Source organism: Vanacampus margaritifer, chromosome 11, assembly GCF_051991255.1.
Source record: "Vanacampus margaritifer isolate UIUO_Vmar chromosome 11, RoL_Vmar_1.0, whole genome shotgun sequence".
Taxonomy (NCBI): Eukaryota; Metazoa; Chordata; class Actinopteri; order Syngnathiformes; family Syngnathidae; genus Vanacampus; species Vanacampus margaritifer.
In genome coordinates this window covers 3,627,485-3,649,365 of record NC_135442.1, presented here as the reverse complement: position 1 = coordinate 3,649,365, position 21,881 = coordinate 3,627,485, and the positions used below count along the sequence as shown (strand labels likewise).

Below are 21,881 nucleotides of genomic sequence, written 5' to 3'. Positions count from 1 at the left end.
TCTACGACTGAATCATGCCGGATTTTGATGAAACTGGCGTTTTGCCGTTTTCTACTTTCTCGTGCTATTTATTTTCAGTTGTCGCAACTTCTATTTTGCCCTGTAAATAGAAACCAGCAGCCCCTGTGAACAGAAAACGTGTGAGAGAGAGAGAGAGAGAGGGAGGGTGTAAGAGTTTTGAGACTGCAGCAGAACGGAGCCAATCAAATGAAGGAAGCCGCCAGCCCACATGGGCCAGACCTCCCCATTCACAACAACACGAACCTCAAGCCATTCATACGAGAAACCTCTCATTCGCACACTTGAAACGCTCTCACTTCCTTCATTATGTTTCTCTCACATTCACTCCTGAATTTTTCCCTCTCGCACACACAACTTAAACACTCTCACACACTATTGAAATGCTTTAAAAAAACAAATGTAACATCTTCACTCACACTTAACCAAAACATTCTCACACATTCATTGTTTTTTTTTTCACTCACACACTACTGATAGCGTTTTTGCTCGTATACTCACTACTGAAATGTTCTTACACACACACTCTGTCACGATTGGTTTGCTCTCACACACATAACTGAAGAACTCACACATGCAGAATGTTAGAAAGCTCTACCAAACTACTCTCACAATCACTATTGAAATGCTCTCACACTTAAACATCTCACACACTAACAAAATTTTCTTACACACTACTGAAATGTTCCAATGCACAACACTCTCACACACTAATGATTTTTCCATTCACGCTACACACCACAGAAATGCTCTCACACATACCACTGGAAATCTCACGCTATATCAAAATGCTCCACTACACACACAACTGAAACACTCTCACACTACTGATTTTTCATTTTCCCTATCACACACTACTGAAATGCTCTCACACAAACTACTGAAATGCTTTCATACACTAGTGAAACACTCATACACAATCAATATATTAATTCTCTGTATTTAATAGTAACTTTTACAGTAGTGTGTTTACCCCCCCCCCCCCCCCCCCGCCTTTCCCTGATTGGCTTGAATAATTAACATTGTTTTCCTGCCTAATAGTGACGCATGTGGCGTCCACTTTGTCTTAGCTAAGGAAGCTCCAAATTGTCCGTAGGTGTGAATGGTTCACCGTGCAAATTTACTCGAGACCAGTCCAGGTTGTACGCCGCCACGAAAAGAAACATGCGAGAGACAATCTTTGAAAGGATTTATTTCACCCTGGTCACCATAAACAATGACTGCACTGACCATTTACTGTATAAACATGTAGCGAGAAAGAATTGACTTGCGGTTCACTACCAGCGTGTACTAACATTTTCCAGTCAGATTGGAAAACGAGCTGTACAAAATACGGAGTTCACATCTGATCGTCCTGAATTCATAGCTGCAAATTTCATAAATGAATGGCAAATAATCCAGCGTCTGGGCGGAATTTTTGGTACGTGACCATGAATCATGTGCAAAAAACATCCAAGTTTTGTTGACGGGTGTGCAAAAATAGCAGCATGACATTCCACTCCACAACACGACATCATACAAATGATGATGAGGTAAAGCACGATGATGAAACCAAGCTACCGTTTGTTGTCCGTGTATAAAGTCGCTTTCAGGTCCATGTGATAAATTCATACTGTATAAACTGACACAATGATACAACAGTCAAGACTCACATTCACTATTTACATATTGTCAGTCTCCAAAAAACAAAAAAACATTCTTGTGTGTTTTTGTTACGCTTGGCCCACAAATAAAATAAAATATGAACGAGGTAAACAATATTGTAGCAGGCAAAGACAATGTAACAGTTGGCACGTATGAGATTGTCCAAGTATTTTCTTGGAAAACAACAAAAATACATTCCTCTCAAAACAGTGGTGCCTTAAGATACGAGTGCCTTGACTTACAAGTTTGTTGAGATTCTTGGCCGATTTTACAAGCAAAAATTTGACAGTCCCCGGCACCAAATTTATAATAAATATTCTGATGCCAGCAATTTAGGTTGGTATCCTTGTAGTGCAAGGACAATTCAGTTGGTGGCGCTATTGTGCCATTAATCTGTCCAACCACAAAAACTACACAGAAAAAGATTTATGGAGTGCAAATGTTATTAGATTTCCACTTTTTTTTTTTTTTGTTCAATGAGGAACGATGATTTGATTTGAGATGAGAGTGCCGTCATGGAACAAATTAAACTTTTATCTCAAGGCTCCACTGTATATAAAGACAATCAACTGCAATATAAAACATACCTTGACTAGCTTGTTTGGATGAAATCCTCCTCTTATCATCTTTAAAATGTCTACTATGTATGAAAATAGCCATGCAGCTGTGTGGCTCTTCAACATTTTAAGATTCTATTCTAATATCCAAAAGGAAATATCAATATGTGTATTGTCCTCCTGACTGCTAACTGAAAATAATTTAATAAGAATACAGTGCTAAAAGCTTCTTTTTTTTTTTTTTTTTAATCACTGTATTGTGGCCCCTTGAGATACTTAAAAAAATTTTTTTTTTTTAGGAGCAACAAAATGTAGATGCTGCTGTATGTTGGCAGTGAACTCAACTCGCACACTAGCTTAATGCTAACACATAATTGAGAACATGATTGCCGGGCTAACACTTAGCATCCATGATAGCACTGTTATAACCCTTTAGGCGATGGATATTTGAACACATTTCATCGGGGAAAGATGATTTGAGAGGCGTATGTTTTTGAGTTGGGAGCGTGGCGATGCTGCAAATGAAGCTCGTATCTCAAGGCGCCACAGTAGCAGTGGGGCGGGGGTGGTTGGGCTGTGTGCGTGTGAATGCAGAGGTCAGTACCTTGGACAGCTCAGCGTTTGCGCTATTTTGGACCTCCAGCACTCTCTGCGCCCTAATTATGAATGACATTAGCGTTTCAATGTCGTTTGAAACGTTAAACAAAAAGGGAGGACAATATACACCATTGATGGCATGCACGAGTAGTTAATTCTCCTGCTTGTCTAAACGCACTAATGCCGCATTGCTATCTTTAGCGATATCCAGCCTTTACGATTGGCCTTTTACATTCAAAGCCGCCCTTCTGTGATTTTTCAATTTGCCGTATTTCCCCGTTAGCCCGCATGTGCGTCAGCGGTCCAGGTTGGCCTCGCTGCAGTCCCGCTGGCTCTTCAGGTCCTGGAAGACCTCCGTGAAAAAATGCGGGTCCGCGTTGAGCTGCAGCATTTTGCCGCTGAGCCGCTCGATGATGCCCAGCGAGGTCTCCCAGAACACGTCCTTGTTGGCCTCGATCATGAAGGGCTTGAGGGGGTAGGAGATCTCGTTGCCCATGTAGGAGTAGGCCAGGTACAAGCAGGTCTGGAAGGCGCCCTGCAGCTCGGCCGGGCTGCTTGCGTTCTCCTCCAGGGTGGCCTCGCACAGCAGGTACACGAACACCACGTTGGCCGGCGTGATGAAGCCTTGGTCCTGCCAGCCTTGCAGCAGCAGAGTCCGGTCGATGTTGCGGAACCACAGGATCACCTCGCTGCTGTTCAACTCCTTCAGCTTGTAGCAACGGCGGCACACGAAGTCCCCCAGGCAGCGCAGCAGCTCCCCGGTGGAAGCTTGGATCACGATCCGCCGCGGGGACACCACAGACGGGCTGCTGCCTTGCTTCTGCACCAACGCCGCCGGTACCGGCTTGTTGTTGTTGTTGTTCTGCGTGGGCACCGTGGGTACCGGCACCGGGATGGGGGCTCGCTGCTTGCGCTCCTCGCTTTGAAGGCTTTTCCGGATGTTGTCATGGTTGCGTTGGGCTACCTGAGCGCACGTCGGGTTCGGGTTTGGGTTCGGGGTCACCTTCTTGGCGCTCTTCTTAGCCGAGCTGGCCACGAGCTTCTTCCACGACAGCGACACGAACATGGACGGCCGCTTGAGGCTCTTGTCGCCCTTGCAGGTGGCGTCGGCCGACACGTCGCTGTCTATCACCTTCTTGGTGGCGGGGGAGATGGAGAGGACGGTGCCCATGGCTGCGGAGGAGAGAGCCGCGGAGGTCACTGGGGAGAGAGGATGCTTCCGCTGCGGCGTGGGGGAGGACGGACAAAAGCGCGGAGAGGCTGTGTGGAATAATCACGACGACGTGGTGGAATCCATGAACACGCTCGACGTCGCTTCCGAAGCGATGTAAAGTCCACTTGAGAACGTTTGACGAAGACTGCATCCGATGCTTGCACGCACCGCGATCAGTTTGGGTCCGCACCAATCAGCTCGCGCGGCCATTTGATTGACGTGGCGGGCAGCCAATCAGAGAGCCGCTGACTGATCCAATCACCCAGTGGACTCAAGTGCCATTGATAGCCTAAATACAGCGTTCGTGACCTGCACTCTTTCAGCTCCTGCTCTATCTTTGCCCTGAAACTAATTACCTGACTATTCTTCTCATAATAGGATGACTTTAAGGATACAGATAAAATGAAACTGCCGTTAATATACTTTGAAAAATAAAGGTGCCTCGGATGTTTATTGCACCTGGTTCTATATAGCACCAATGTACACTTGTTGTTGTTTTTAAAAGGTGACAGTTCTATACAGCACCCACAATTTTACTGTGGGCTATATAACACGATGCAGTTATAATTCATGAACTGGGTTCTCATTTGATAATGGTTGGTTGAACCACTAAGAATGGGTGCGAAAAAGTACCCAATTGCAATATAAACATTGTCTAGTCACTTAATCAGGCACAGTTGCGAGTTGAATTGACAACTGTAGTAATTACTTTAACATTATTATTATTTTTTAACATGATTACTATTGCACACCACTTTTCCCATTGTTAGGAAGAAGTATGCAGTTGTTGTCCATGTTTATAATTGTTGACTATATTCATTTTAAGCAATTCTGTCAGGGCATACCTTTCAGTCAAAATCTTGAATGGCTTCTTCCAATCGGGATTGCGTGTAGTAGGCCGCCTTTAAGCAGACATGCAGGTTACAGGAGTGGATACGAGTCTCAGGGAACTCCAGGGCCAATCCAATTAGCTTTGGAAGAACAGGCAACTCTGCCAAATGACTTGGCCGGGGACACTTTCCATTCAGATAATCTGGAAATAGACACATCTTAAAACAGAGTTCCACTTAAATTAATTCTACAAAACAAAACAGGCTGCATGCTGGAAACATGTTAGCTAAGCCTAAATCCAAGAAGCAATAAAAAAAAAAAAGGAGAGAGATCTGTTTGTATGGTTTTATTGTCCATAGCATGTTTGAAATGTCATTGTGATCATGTGTATTATATTTTTATGATCAAACCTATTTTGCACTGACATTGTTGTCCACCCTGCCATAATGGGGTAAATGGGCCCTTTAAGAAATCCTCTGATGTTTTCAATGACGTAATCATAATTGTCATCATGGTATGGCATGTATAACATGTCATTTGTCCACTGTCGTAATGAAATCAATAGAGATAAAAACTCGTCAGAAATTGAAATTAGCTTAACTAATTCTTGTTAAGTGAATGGCCACCATGTGGTCATTAAATGCTAACATTACCCAAAAATGTCCACCCTGTCATTAACTACCTTGTCAGCAAGCTCACAAATTTAGCTTTTTGCATGTACACTGCTCGGACTTAATTTACAAAAATAAAGTGTGGTAGCTTGACCAAAATGGAAACTTTCAGATTTTTTGGGGGGTTAATGTTGGTGAATTGGATGTTAATTAAACTCAGCATGTCCACTCTGTCATATAAATGAAAAATAATCAGAAATTCAAAATGTATTTATTAAGCAGGTCACAGTCAACTTGCTCAGTGAATCATGTTAAGTGAAGGTCCTCCATGTGGTCATACAATGCTAAAATTAGCCAAAAATGTCCATCCTGTCATTGTCCACCCTGTCAGCAAGCTCAAATTTTTTTGGCCAGCCCAGGTAGTCTCATTTGGTCCCAAACGGTCCAATGAAGTGAGATCATAATGTGTTTGTAGAGCAATAGTCAAAGATGAGTTCCTAAAGATACTCCATCTTCCTTCCAGCATTTTGCCTTCACTTTGATCGCAAGTGTCGTACACTGAAACCAAATTAGAAGCAAGTTCCCTGAGGTTGGCGATTGTTCCACGCTTGAGCTTGGATGTTAAGGGGACATACTTTTCTGTAGATTCTGAAGCCAGTTCCACATTTGTGTCCTATAAGTGGATGCGACCGCCGTCCATTGGGATATTGATACGTTTTTATTCACGTAGGAAAACAGGGTCACTTGCTTCACCTTTGACTTCACGTTTGACGTGAACTTCTTTGGGTCGTATATAAAGTCAATCTGCTTGACTTTGGACACGGCTGAAAGATTGTTGACCTTTTTCTTGACATTGGAGGCAAACTGCCTCGGATTGAATATCGGGTCCCACAAGCTGGACATTGAACCGAGATTCTTTGGATCACACGTTTCAAGCGAGCGCTCTGCAGTTTTTTGTTTGAGTGCAAATGCCGTCAGTTTGGATTCTGAAGCCAATTTAACCAATTGTTAAATCAAGGCCTCTAAAATGTTTTTTCGAGGCTTTCTGTCAAAGCTCAGCTTGTTTGGGCCAGTCGGTGACATCACAGCTGTACAGATGGTGACGTCATCTGATTTGTCGGACCATTGGGTGACATCACCAGCCTGACTGCTGGACTGTTGTGTGACATGAACCCATTAACAAGCACAGGTGTGGGTAGAGTAGTCAAAAATACTACTCGAGTAGCACTTTTACTTAAAAGAAAATGACTCAAGTAAATGGAAAAAGTGGTCCAAGTAATTAACTGATTTGCTCCCAAAAATATATAAATACGTTCTATTTTAACTATTTCACTGCCATTGACGGCTATAGACGTAAAAAAATCATTTTAACTGTTTCTATTAGTTTTACATTTGTTCCCACTTTTGTTAACAAAAGTATGCAAACCTAGATATTTTTTTGGTATTAGAACAGATATAAAATTTGTGATTAATTTTATTTATTTATTATCATTTAAAAAAATATGTAAATCGTGAGTTAACTAGTGAAGTCATGCGATTAATTAAGTTTAAAAATTGTAATCGCCCGACCCCCCCCCTAATTTTTAATATTTTTTTCTTTAAAAAAAATTCAAAATTTAAATACATTTTTTTAATAAGAAAAGATTATTCAAATTTATTCTAGAGCATACAGAATGCTTTGATGCAGCCTCTGAACTGAAGAGAAAGCTTAAAGCAATGGTAGTTATTACAAAAACGTCCAACAGGTGGCTGCAGAGTTTAAGAGATCACCAGGGCATGAGGGTGTGAATGAGTTACCTCGTGAGTAATTTCTAATGTATTGTTTCATTTATGAACATATGGACAAAATATGAACAAAATATGAACTTTCAGGTATGCAATAGTTTAAAACATGAATAAATAAAATTGTAAACTCACAGTTCAAAGTGCCTTCAGGCTCACATTGCAAACATCATGTGACCAAACCCAGAAAACGGGTCAGCCATGACGTTCGCAAGGAGAGCCCGAAGGCACTTTGCAGTTTATTTCAGTCGACAGCAGATGGCGCTACAGGACAAAATTGGAATGATGAGTAACGGAGTTAGGATGTTTGAAGCACTTTTTTTCTCAAAGATACTTGGGTCAATTAGCAACTGTGCTAATCATCCTCTCTGGCCACCCCTTTAAATGATAAAAACTAAAACAAGGAAACGAGCACCCCGTATGCACTGTAGATGGTAAAACCAAAAGATGTTCCATAACGGTGCCGTGCCATCCGTTTCACACAAGCCCGTTTGATTGGGCTGTACGTGTTGGCACATCAAACGCACACCAACCTGGGAACAGACGACTCTTTCATCAGTCAGACAAAAAGCAACAGAGCGACGTGAGCGAGCATAATGCATATTCTCAATGTGGCCCTGAGATGAAGCATCAAGGTGGACTATTCAAACATCACAATGAAAAAAGGTCGAGCGGAAGCAAAACGTAATGATTTGTTCATCAGGAAGCTGTAACAAACATTTTAGGAAGCTTAGAGCAGAACAAACAAAAACATGCTAGCTTGAATAGCATATGCTGTGTGCCAGACCTCACCTTTTGGTTTCTTCACCTTGCCAGCACATGAGAGGTCATCAAGAATGTTAAGTCGCACTTCACTCACTCCCACCTATTAACAGGTGTGAGTGCTTGTTTCGCTACACCCTCGCTAAACTTGACCTTCTTGGAGTCATTACGAACTCGACATATAGGACACATCACTGTACTCTGTTTACTCCTATGGTTTTAGGTCTGAGCCAAACGGCAAAAAAATTAAAATAAATAATAAATCTAAAATAAATATTATTAGATATTCCATTTTATCAGATAAAAAAAATTGTATGTAAAGTGCCATTTTTAACGTATCTGGACTGAAAGATTACATGTTATTAAAAAAAAAAAAGTACTGCAAATAAAAAAATGAAGGTGAACATATACAGTAGAAAAAAAAGATTAAATATAGAAAAATAATTCAATAACTAAGGATTATTTGTGCTTCATGTGCATTGCTGCTGTGTGGCCACACATGTCGCACGTGCCCGGAACTGCCACTGAACACAATCTGCTATCGCACTATATATCTAATGGATCAGTGCTTAGTTTACATTCATGTGAAGCCTCTTAATGGATTTAAGCTCTGTATAAATGTGTCTTAATTATATTAACGTGAACCTATTGATAAATAATGACAGCAATCCACCATAAATAATCAATTAAGTGATCCATGTCAGACATATAGTAGCCGGTGCACTGATCGGCCTCCGTTATGTGCTCCACCCCCACAAATGAAATCATGTATGCATGCAGTCATTTGAGCGCATGCTGACAAGCCAGTCTTCTCATCTCCATGATAATGTCTGCATTATCCACACGCATTGCTGACTGAGCTGAATGGAAATGGAAAGATGATCGTTTTAGCTGCGGCGTGCAAATATATTCGCTGATATCCTTGAGGCTTTTCAGCAGCTTTCACGTTCTGCTTTTCCTGCTGCAAGTCTGCCACCTGGTGGCCTTTCAGTGCCACTGAAGGCTTCGCTTTACTCTTCTCTCAGAAAAAGAAATTGGCCTTGTAGCGTGGACATTCCATGAACACAATCTGTCATACGTCATCTTATCTAAACATTAGCGCAAATGTAACCTTATCCTCATCTTGAAGTTCTTTAACTCATTCGCTGCCATTGACGGCTATAGACGTCAAAAATTCATTTGAACTATTTCTAGTTTAACATTTTTCACACTTTTGTTAACAAAAGTATAAAAACCTAGATTTTTTTGGTATTAGAACAGATATAAAATTTGTGATTAATCGTGAGTTAACTAGTGAAGTCATGCAATTAATTACGCCCGACGCCCCTAATTTTTAATATTTTTTTCTTAAAAAAAAACAAACATTAAAAATAAAAAAAAAATTTTTTTTTAAGAAAAGGTTATTAAAAATTAGGGGCATCAGGCGATTAAAATTTGTAATCGTAATTAATCACATGACTTCACTAGGTAACTCACGATTAATCAATTCTAAATGTACAAAAAAAATCTAGGTTTTCATACACTTGTTGGGAAAAAATGTTTTAAAAAAATTGTTAAAATTAATTTTTGACAAATATAGCTGTCAATGGCAGTGAATGAGGTAAGATGTTTCTGCTATCATGTGAATCAATTTGCAGTGACCAGCTATAACCAGTAGAGGGCAGTCAAATCCAACCAGCTGCAATAATGGAATTGTATTAGGCCCACTGATGTTTCCTTTTCGAGTTTTGGCAGAAGTGTAGCGTCGTAGCCTCACATCAGACAATGAGTACATCTTTCCAACATCTTAGGATCTTCAGATCTCTCTGACAAAGGCCGGAGTTAAAATGGATTTGTTTAAACAGTCACCTGATCAAAGTAATGATCTCTCTTATTGTTTTTTTTTACACACACAGTTGAGCGTTGAAGTGTAGTGATTGGATTGCAGGTCTTTCCTCTCATGTTACTGCAGTCTTGTCCTGTCCTGGCAGACTCACTGCTATAATTAGAACAAGGGGCGATAAGGTATAGAAAAGCTTTGATGCGCTTATCTGGAGCCAACCCGAAGGCAGATGAGGACACACTCAAGCAGTCATCACCTGCAGTCATCACTTGTACACATGTGCATGCACATAAAGTTGCTGTAAAGACACACGTAGTGACCTTTAAAGTGACTTTTTTTTTCTCACCGGGAAATAGCCTCAAATGTAATTACTTGTATGCACTTTTTTTTAAGTAATTGTCTCACTCAGCTACTTATTCATTTCCGTCTCTAATTTCATACTTTTATTCCAGACAAAACCTTATAAAAGCACTTGACAAATATGTACTATTGTTATCGCCAATGTTTTGATTTCATATTGCTATATATATATGAGCATTCAAATGCAAATCAAGTTTAAATGTAGTAAATGAACAGTCTTTTGTTTGCGAGGCATTCGTGCACGTTCCTTTAACTGCCACAAGAGGGCGCGCTTGTCTTCACTTTGAAGCGCTCACTAGATTCCATTCAGTACTGTACTGTGATTTCTAGTAACCGTTTGTATTCGATTTTATTTCAGAAATATTGACCAGCATAACATATTGAATTAGAATCGGGATTTATTTGTCATTCCACAACAAGATTAAAAGCTAAACTTGAAGGAAAAAAAACAGACAAACGAAATCATTTCAATATCTGTTGAGACATCCTTTACAATCCCGTCTAGCAGCTGGCTGTTTTGTTTTGCCTGAGCTGCGAGATTAGGGGCTGCACCGCAGTCCTGCGTCTGGGGGCCAGCTGCTTTCCCTCAACCTTCATCCTTCTAAAACCCCTCTTCTTCCTCTGCTTCCTGATTCAGAAATAGCTCAATGTGCAGCTGACATCAAGCCATTTTCTATACGAGATTGGAACCCTGGATTACTCCGCTGTGAGACACGTGCTAACCGCTAAACCATGCTGCCTTCAAGTAGACAAACACAACTAAACTTGCATGCATGTCAAATGATCTCAATTCCTCTTCATTTGTCTGCAAATGATTATTTACTACATTCTATGTATCTATCGATGCCAGTGACATATAGTGAAAAGCAGAATAATTTAATATTCTTCCACTAGATGACAGAAGGTGCATAAGTAACTTGTGTAATTACCTGTTGCTAGTCATACAGTTGAATGTGAGTAATTAGTGTAAATTAAGATGTTATCGATAAATTAGTGGTTCTCCAATTGTTTTGGTACATAGGCTCCCTCTAGTGGTACATGAAAGTATCACTTCCTGTTTACAGTTAAGTTCTATTAAACTTTCGAGTTTAGTAAATTTTCATTAAATCTTTCAGAATTTTTTCAAACACTTAGATACAATTTTGTAACTTTAGTGCAATACATTTAAATTGAATCATTGAAGTATTGTAGCTATTAACTCATTCACTGCCATTGACGGCTATAGACGTCAAAAATTCATTTGATCTATTTCTATTAGTTTAACATTTTTCCCACTTTTGTTAACAAGAGTATGAAAACCTAGAAAACAAATATTGTACATTTACACCAGATATACAATTTGTGATTAATTGTGAGTTAACTATTGATGTCTTGCTATTAATTTTAATCACCTGACGCCCCTAATTTTTAATAATCTTTAAAAAAAAAAAGATCATAAAAAAAAAAGTCTAGGTTTTCATGAAGTTATTTTTTTCCCCACTTTTGTTTTATTTTCAAGCAGTATTCATGCTCTTCACACTGCATCATGTTGCTGTATCTTAAAAAAATATCACCTCCACTTGTTTGCACTTGGGTCTACTATGATAGTGAATTCTGATATTGGGCGGCAGAGGGCAGTACAGCATCCCCAAATGTCCGTCTTAGTCTCGATGCCCCCCTCTCTGGAACACATGCCGCATGCATGTGCCCCAGCAGAGTCCTCACCCAGGGGGTGAGGAGTCAGCCAAGGAAAACAAATCAAAGCAACCAAAAGGCTCTATTACTGGAATGCGGCTTTGCTACGCCCACACGCGCTCTCATCTCTTTAACAGGTGCGCAGAATATGTGCTGGACACTTTTCATTAGGGAGATTAAGAAGTTGCCAAAGTAGTTATTTCCCAAGTCCCATTACAAATCCAAACATGGCAGGTAAAAGGAAAAATGTGGCTACTGTAGGAAAGGGAATATTGTACATTTTGAATGAAGTATTGTAACGTTTGAAATGTATAGAAGAAAATCGTTTGGATCTGTATTAGTGGTTGAGATTTTGCTGTACGATGAGTTGCAAAATTAAAAGAATGAGGTCAAAATTCAAATTTATTACGCAAAATATTTCACATCTGCACTCAATGCCTCATAATTATCAATACAGCACTAAAATTGGTTGTCATTACTCATATTATGCAGCATAGTACTGTATACTGAATATTATACAATTTAACAAAACGTATATTATAAAATCTTTCATGTTTTCACTATCCCATAATCTTGATTTTTTTTTACAATATTAAATAAAAATAATTAAATAGTAAAAATGTAAATAATTTTTTTAAAATAAACTCGAAAATGTAAAAAAAGAAGAATCAATTAAAATAAAAACACTTGCTAAAATGTAAAATAATAAAACTTCAAAATCGTGCTATCAAAATAGAATCAACTTAAAATAATGAAAAAAAAAATCATATGTGCACCCTAGAATGGTCAACAAACTGCTGTAAATAAATAAATAAATGCATAAAATTAATAAAAAAGTAGGACATTACACAAAGTTAAAACAATCACTTTATTTTTTACAGTAAATATATTTTTTTATCATTTTATTTAGCTTTAGTAGGAGATAAAATAAAAATATGTTTTAAAACATAAACAAATGTACAGTAATACAAAAATATTTAACATCTGCACTCAGTACACCATAATGCTGACTATAATAATAATAATAATAATTATAAATTATTATTTCTTATAGCTTAAATCAAATTAAATTCATAAGCTGTTTCACATCTACACTCAGTCCCCCATACAGTTCACAACCACTACATACTACAACCAAAACAAAATGCGTGAAGGGCAGTTACGTTAACCACTACATCACAACTGAGGACATCCAATTTCAAATCCATTCTTTTGTATTCCACAACAAGCATCAAAACAGCTGCTCATGTGGCTGTTGTCTTTGCACCCCCGAGGTGGACTTCAACCCCGCTATCGTTCCGCGTCAGGCCTCCCCTACTTGATGTGGTTTGGGAGGACATGACGGGGCCGAGCGGGGCCCCGAGTCATCAGTCGCGCGGGAACATCTGAAAGCCATTCGGCCACAATTAAAGAGCGAGGCGACCAAACATGGGCCGTTTCCACGGTATCAGGTCAAACATATGCACGCGTGTAGTGTGTGCGTCTCTGCGCCCATGTGTGTGCCTCGTGGTTCGGCGCCACAAGCGCTCGCAGTCGCTGTTGCGCCTCTTCCCCATCTTGAGCGGTGACCGAGCGCTTCCACATGTTTTCTTGCCACCTAAATAAATGAGAGCTAGCAAAAGCGAGAGACAAATATGGCGTCAGGAGAGCAGCAGTGGGGAGGAGCTAATACAAAATACAAAGTCGATTTGCAGGTTTTTGTGCTTTGAGTGCAGTGGTGCCTTGATATATGGTTCTTTCATTCCTCGTCTCTAAAATGCCTTACTGAAAAAGTGGGCGGGAAAAAGACAATTTCAGAAAAACAGCATCAAGCGATGATGTAATAACAATCAATTACAATTGAAGTTAAACAGTTTGAGCATCATGATAATTCAACGGGTATTGTGCTACTCCCTCCGTCGTTTGCACTTTGGCCACTAGGAGGCAGTAATATAAATAAGGAAATATGACAGTTTACTAGCATACATGTCGTTTTGCGCAGAGGATAAAAAATATCTGTGAGTATGTTGTATGCTGTCTGCATGTGTTGCTACCATTTGTGTTCAAATTTGAGTTTAAGGAGTTATTATTATTAGTGTAAAATGAAAGTATATACACATCATTTCATATCAAAGTAAATTAAGAGATGGTTGCCTCAAATTTGGCAGAAAGCTAATTTCCACCTGTCATAATTACAACAACATTTACGCTAGTTTCGTTGGCCCGTCTGCCATTTTTCCATTGTGTGTTAGCATTGAGCTAGCATTAGCATTGAAACAAATTGATGGCTGCTATGTTGATAGCACGCCTCATTTGCAATGGAGTGCAATTATAATAGGTTACTAAATGTAATCATTTTTTCTTCTTCAGTTATTTAATAAAAAAAGAGATGTTAAACAAACTTTATTGCGGGTAAATGTTGCAAATTTTGTATCACTTCATTTCAGTTTTCCTTTATTTAACCAGGTAGAATATTTTTTTTATCATTTTATATTGACAAAAATAGTTTTTTTTAAGTACAGTCTCATAGTGCTACTAGTTTCTTGCTCACATTTTTTATTTTTTTTAATCACATTTGCCTCATCACACATCCAACGCAATAAAGCACAGAGCGAACCCGAGTTGATTGCCATCTTCAAAAGTCATCAAACCAAATCAAGCCACCAACACGCTCCTTTTGCTTCCCCTTTTGCCTCCTAAACGCGCGCACCCACTCGCAGACTGCCGCTGATGTGCTTGGCATGACGTGGGCCGGGACGTACGGCGCTTGCTGGCTGAGTGGCGCTCTTTGCTGCGGTGTCAGCGGTGGCGGCCATTTCACAAACATCCTCCAGGCAGGACCCGTTTGCAGCCTTCCTATTCGCTCAAGCCAAGAGCTGCAACTTCCCATGACCCGCAGCTTTCATGGGTCACATTTGTCCTCCATTGAACCCAAACATTACCTTTTTTTTTTTTTTTTCCCATCACGTCGTCGTCGGAATGAATGAATGAGGTACCGATATGATAATATCAGGCCACGTCAAGGCTAATTATCGTGCTCGTCGTGGTTTCTGGGTTAAGTTGCGCAGTGTTGTCAAATCATCTTTGGTTAAGCGGCTCAATCGTGAGCCTTCATCTCTCTGACGGTTTGCGCATGTATATGAAGGGGGTAGAGGGGGCGTGGCCAAGATACACATGACGACGCATGTGTGAGTACATTTCCACCATTGCTCAACATGAACAAGTAGAGCTGCTCGATTATGAAGAAAATTTTGATCGCGATTATTTTGGTAATAATTTAAATCATCATTTATTTTTGGGCCCAAAAATGTTTAAACGCAAAAAATATTATGACAAATAAAATACATTGAAACGCTGTAATTATGCATGATTCGGATGAAACAAAATTCATTAAATTAGTTATTTTAAAATTTAAAGAACTTTTTTTTTTAATTTTACGATTTATGCTGATTTTGTAATTGTGGAGTGTAATAATTAAAATTGTAATAGAATTTCGATGAATAAAATAGTGAAAAATCTCCACTGTCAAACGCTGTGGGCGTGTCCACTGACTGCACTGAAACCACGCCCCCCCCCCCCCTCAACTGTTAATCAAAAAACACTACTACGCTTATAATGTAAGCAATCCAAATTGAAGCCAGCAGATTTATAGCTTCACTTGACGATCAGTCAGATTGGTTTACTTGTGAAATACATGGTTGGCGTTACGTGTTGGCCAAGACTTGTCATTGTCTGATGAGCCTGTAAACGCAGTCCCCAAAAACGTGGCCTGCTGCTTTGCACAATGTAACAAATGGCAGGAACAATAATAATAAGCAATAAGTATATCAACCGCCGCATTACGGGTTCAAGCTGCTGGTAAATTGTTTAGACTGGCGTAATGATTCTTTGTCATTTGGGACACGACACCAACAATTTCCTCAAGGCCTGGAAGGCGCCACAAGATGCGTCGTTTATGTGGCACCACTGAAATGGCCAATCTCGCCACTCTGTTTCCCTCACGGAGGCAGGCAGTAGTTTCCCCCAGCGCTCGTGCTCCACTGACAAAAACAACAGAAGCCGCAAGGCCAGGCGGAGCGAGGCTTGGCTTAGAACACTCCGGACTTCCAGTAACATCATCATCGTCATCGTCGTCATCATCCAAGCTGTCCAATGTGTGTGGCTGAATTGACACACAATCCCCAAACGACGACATTTGACAGTTGACTTCAATCTTAAGTCTGACCTTAACTCATTCACTGCCATAAATTCATTATAAAAAAAAAAAGATGATTAAAAATTAGGGGGGGACAAGCAATCATTTTTTAAAATTGTAATTAATCGCATGATTTACGAGTTAACTCACGATTAATCGCAAACGTTATATCTGTTCTAAATGTACAATAAAAACTAATTCTAGGTTTTCATACTCATACATAGAAATCGTTCAAATTAATTTTGGACATTTATAGGCGTCAATGGCAGTGAATGAATAAAAAAAAAAATATTAAAAACTTGGGGTCAGGCAATTAAAATTTTAATCGTAATTAATCGCATGACTTCACTAGTTAACTCATGATTAATCACAAATTTTATATCTGTTCTAAATGTACAATAACAAATTCTAGGTTTTCATACTCTTGTTAGCAAAAGTGGGAAAACTAAATGAAATAGTCCAATGCATTTTTGACGTTCATAGCCGTACTTCAAATCACATTTAGTTTTGTAAACATTAAATGTCGTTTCAGTTAGTTGTAGTTTTTTTTACAAAGCATTTAATTTTATTTCGTTAGCAAAATAGTTTTTGGAATTTTTGTTTTTCGTTTGTTTTCGTTAATTAACCACAGATGCATCAAAATGTCAAAATATGTAGTTTGATTACGGCAAGGTCATACAAAGCGTACAAAGTACACCATTTTTTATTCAAAGTAATACACGAACAAACACCAGCAATTATCTGTGCTCTCAGTGCAAACATTTGATTTGAGCAGGAATGCCGAGAAGTAACTGCCGCTAAAATGACGCCGGTTGAGGATAATCCCTGTGATGTGCAATGAGAACAGAAGGGCTTAATAAGGCCTTTTTAGGAGATAAAAAAAAAAGCGTCCATAGAACACAGGCGCTCATACGCTAGCGGGGAAGTCTTACGTGTCGAGCGCAGGTTAACATGCTGATGTGCATTCATGCTTTGGGTTTTCAACTGGAGGTCATCGGCGTGGGTTTGACTTTGTGTTGAATTCGTACCACATGGCTGTTAACGACAAATGAAATCCATTTGGATATTTCATCAAAAGACTAAATTTCATATTCACGGTGAATCATAAAAAGTCTACACACCCCTGTTCAAATGGCAGGATTTTGTGATGAGGCCAAAATAAATCACTTCAAAACTTTTTCAACCATTAATGTTAGCAATACCCAAAAAACTTCAAATTGAAAGCAAAAATAATCACGAAAACCCTACATCTGAACTTTATTTAGGTTTAATTAATTACAGATACTTAAAATGGCGGAACCGCCGTTTAACACGAGTTTGAATGTGACTGGCTCATACTGAGCACAGCCTGTATATACTTACCCTCTCAAAAAGATAACAATAGTTTTTTGGTGATTGTACAGCTTCACAAGTCACAACAAAAACCTGGCATTCACAGGGGTGTGTAGACTTTTGATAATATGCACTGCATCTTCCTAAAATACTTATTTAAAGCGGATTGTCTGTGTGCATTTGCTTTATTTATGAAGAAACAAGACAAAGCTGTCATCATGCAACTATCATACCCCCCCCCCCCCTCCCCCTCCAAGTTTGAGGCGCACTGCTTCCCAACGACCTAAGGAGGGCGCAATTTCCTAGCTCCTTCTTTTGAAACCACAACTGGTTTCGACACCTGCTCTCCAGATGTGTTCTCCCACAAGAGGAGAACATGAGCTCAATTTTCAAACTTTGCGGTGTCCTTTGCAGCCTCTCTCTCTCTCTCTCTCTCTCTCTCTCAGCTCATTTCTAGTAAAAGTAAATACTACGGGATCATTTTTTACAGTGCTGTGGCCTATAGTGTGTTTAAGCAGCTAACCGTAGTTCACTATGCCGTTAAAGCCCATCACAGCAACACAAATGTTCCCGTGCATGTTATACCGTCATTATTTATATGTATTTTGTAGCTTTATGACACTCCCCACACTCTTATGAACATTTCCCATACGCTTGCTTATAAAGGCAAGGCAGCTTTATTTATGTAGCGCATTTCATACACAAGGCAACTTGATGCGCTTCACATCATTGAAAATATAACATTTAAAAGCATTTAGAAACAAAAGAGTAAAAGACATTTAAACGGAAAAAGCAAAATACAGTACGTTTGATTTAAAAATGCTTTGAAAGACCTTAATCTTTATTTTTATTTTTTTACAGTTGACTGGCAGCCAGTTTAAGACCGAAAGTGATATGTTCTGATCTCTAAACACTTTCTGTTAGGGTTATCGACTATTTTTAGAATCAACTATACTCCCGATCATCCTTTTCTTATTTGAGTAACTGCATAAAAATAGATTTGAGATAGGCTCCATTTCACCTTTGACCCTATAGGATATAGAAAATGGATGTCAGCAAGTTCCGTTGACTGCACCCAAAAGACGACTTCGACTCCATCAAAAACCTTTCGGATGACCACGGATATCAAACATCTTTGACCTCTGACCTCACAAATTGTGCACAAAACTCCCCAAATCTTGCCCAAACCTCCTTGAGTGACACACTGCTGCACCTCGAGCGTATAAAAAGGAGACTTCTCAGGTCTTTTTTCAGCACAAGTCAGAATTTATAATAAGCATTGGCACCTGATCGACCACAATCACTCCAAAGAGTCGAGATAACACTTTAATAACACCGTTGCGCAATATTACTCAATCTCTTGCCACTCTTGGCAATATAACCGCAGCCTGTTTACCTGAAGTTGTTAGGAAATTGACACTTATTGCAAGCAGTAAGCTCATATGTGAAATGGATTTGTACCCTGTCACTCATTGTCACACGTCTGTAAAACAATTTCCAACACAAGACTGAACTGTCTTGTAGGTCAATTTACATATACGTTATAAAATGAAACTTTGTGTCGGCATAAAATGCAGGATGGGAGAGGATTGCGCCATTCTGTAATCTTTCTCATCTCTTCGCAAAAACACGCCTGATCTTGAAATACTTCCTGTTTTCTTTTCTTCTTTCAAACGTACACAGTGTTAAACACTACAGTGTGCCGCCACCTATTGGCTGAAAGTGGGGAAAAAATCTGCTAAATAGTGGGACTTCACATAAGAAAACACGAAGGGACCTTCTTACATCACTCTTCGCCTTTCCTTCACGTTCATTATAGACTATTGACCCAAAGGCACTTTTCCCCCTCCCTGAATGTGTTTATACACTTCTTCACCAAAGTGTTCCATAACTGAAATATGTAATTTGTATGCTTTTTCTGCATAGAGAAGAAAAGGTGGGAGTGCCTACACGCAAGTGTTTTATGGTCCGTGTAATGGCTCGGAGAAAACTAAAGGCTTCGACTAAAGGTAACAATGAAGTGATCCGTCGGTCGGCAAAGTGTCCTGTGATTTTAGGTTGTTAGGTCTTTGCCCTCGGTGCAATTATCCCCGTGTTTGTAATAAGCATGTGGCCTTGCCTTTGAAGACACGTCCACTAATCCTGTTAGCCTGCCAGGGAGGCCGAGGCAAGGCGGATGGGGAGGCAAAGACAAGTAGACAGGAAACAATGTGTTTAATTAACCTACATTTGCAAAAATGATTGGCGTAAGGATAGTTTTCTGTTTTTATTAACATCAGTACAAAGTAGCATGCAAATATCGAGGAGAAACGGCTACAGGGGAAAAGCCGGCTCTTTAATATTTGTCAGGAGAGGGAAGCCACAGGGAGGGTGTTTCCTCTGGCCCCGGGGCCAGAGCTGTGGTGACCGCTGCCTGCCTGCTCGCCTGCCTGCCTGCTGGGGCCGCCTGCGAGTGAGGATGTTTGATCCCGGGGAGCCTGGGATCGCTGGAAAAGCTGCGCACTATTTGCCGAGGTTGGTTGACTTTTTGGAAGCCGAACAATCGAGCGGCCAGAAGTTTGGCGGCGACTGCGCGCAGCTGCTCCGGCGCAAACCGCCGCGAGACCCGCTCAAGGGATGGCTGGGGGAACGGCCACGGAACTGCGTGGAGAACCGCGACATGTGCTCTAGCCACAATTTACAGAGCTGCGTGTTGTGAAATAGATATCAGATAGTAAGTTATTTTGGAAACTTTACATGCAGGGTGTGAACTCTGCAAGAGGCAGGACCGGTTAAGTCATGAACGGCCTGTAAAACTCTTTCACATGCGTTCATGTAGCATCTCGTAAAGCATTTCGCTTACATTGGAGAGAAAGTTGTAGAGTTCAAATGTAAAAGCAGATCCACATTTTTAGAAAATGAATGTTCCACAAATATATTTCAGGTTTCCAGGTTATTTTATGACTCCAAGAAGAAGAAAAAAATCTTTTAAAAAAAAAAACGACAGGCAACTATAAAATTACACAGAAATGGTAGCTACTATGCTTTGTAACTAAAAACAGAACTACAATTTAGCACAGTACACTACAGTGCAGGTAGTTACAGTATTTATCATTTTCATAAGGTTTACTGTAAAACCCATGAACCAAGAGAAAATTTTAGTTTTAAACACAAACACACACAAAAAAACTAAACCATCACTAAATCACTATTTATTCCAACAAAAGTCCACTAGCATTATGCTAACATCATGCAAGATGCCATAATGGGCCAACGTCTGTGAGACCAACATTGACCAGATCTCCTTTTTTTTCTCCAGACATGTCCACTGTTTGCGACATTAAAAACAAATCCGGCCATGTTTTTACGATTGTGCGGGAATTCATGACCTCAGTTGGCATGTATCCTTCCGTTTTGCTGTGACTCACATTTCTCTAGAAACTCGACAGTCATTATAGCGCTTTTCATGCACTCACGACTCACTTTTGAAAAAGTTTATTTTCATATACTGTATGATGCTAAGATTTTGATCATCTGACACGCGTTATTAGGCAGGTCATAGATGCATACGTTCTCTTACCCAAAATCCTCACGACTTTTAAAACCTTACAATAAAATCATGCTCCGCTCAAGTGTAAACAACTCTCAACTGTAAATCAAATATGATAATATATATTTGGTTGCTTTCTTTTGTTGCAAAAATATTTCTACTTGCGGAGGCTGGAATATATGCCAGAGTTTTTGCAGGACTAGCTACTAGCCACCAGCTAGCTTGCAAGCTAACAGGTTTCTGCGTGTTGTGGGCCTAATACCACGTCACTGCCTCACTTGGTGTTGTGTGTGTCGGTCCATATGTAACAAACACCTCGGGGAAAGTTAATTCCTGTAATAATTAAGCACCCGTTATTCAACCTGTGGCTCATACTACATGACAGAAATTGGAGCACATCCTTCCTGCTAGTTAGCTACATACCCACAATGCTTTGTGTTCAACATATTACGGTAACCTGAACAGCACAAAATAAATAACACTTGGGGATTTAAATAACAACCTTGAATTTTTCTGTAAACTGTGACATAGAGTGAAGGCATTTTTAGGGTGTTAGCAAAGCTAGCTAGCCGCCTAGCTACATGCTGTTGTGGTCAAAATGGGTCAAGTAATTTTACTCGTAATTTCAATTTACAACCACCGGTACGAATGAAGGCACTGAAGTTCTTGAATAGTGTTGGGGGGGAACTGATGGCCGACTCCAAAGTGCACCACGTGGTGCTATTTTAGCTAGGAAAACTCAAATGGTGAACAACAGTTTAATGCTACATCTTCAGTCACAATAGAAACAACATCAGAGAATCAGAGTAGATGTGAAATACACGTCCACAATAAAAGAAATACTCGACATTCCCAGAAGGATTGCTAGTGATAGCGGTGTACCATTTTGGTTGAAGCTAGCAGCTGTTTCTAGTATCTGAAGCAAATGTTCCCAGGCAATGACCATGACACTCAAATCCATAATGAGCAGTATGG

The 21,881-nt window shown here is 39.8% G+C and overlaps 1 protein-coding gene and 1 long non-coding RNA gene across 2 annotated transcripts in view; one reads left to right on the top strand and one right to left on the bottom strand.

The window, feature by feature from the left end:
- Positions 1–1,194: 1,194 nt before the first annotated feature.
- cdk5r2b (cyclin dependent kinase 5, regulatory subunit 2b (p39)) lies at positions 1,195–4,215 on the bottom strand. The gene has a single exon (XM_077579841.1). The coding sequence runs from the start codon at positions 3,985–3,987 to the stop codon at positions 3,112–3,114; it is 876 nt and encodes a 291-aa protein (XP_077435967.1). The 5' UTR covers positions 3,988–4,215; the 3' UTR covers positions 1,195–3,111.
- Positions 4,216–19,301: 15,086 nt separating this feature from the next.
- LOC144060368 (uncharacterized) overlaps positions 19,302–21,881 on the top strand; it is a 28,750-nt gene continuing 26,170 nt past the window's right edge. The window contains exon 1 of the long non-coding RNA XR_013295911.1: positions 19,302–19,386. This is a non-coding gene — a long non-coding RNA (uncharacterized LOC144060368). The remainder of the gene's footprint in view (positions 19,387–21,881) is intronic.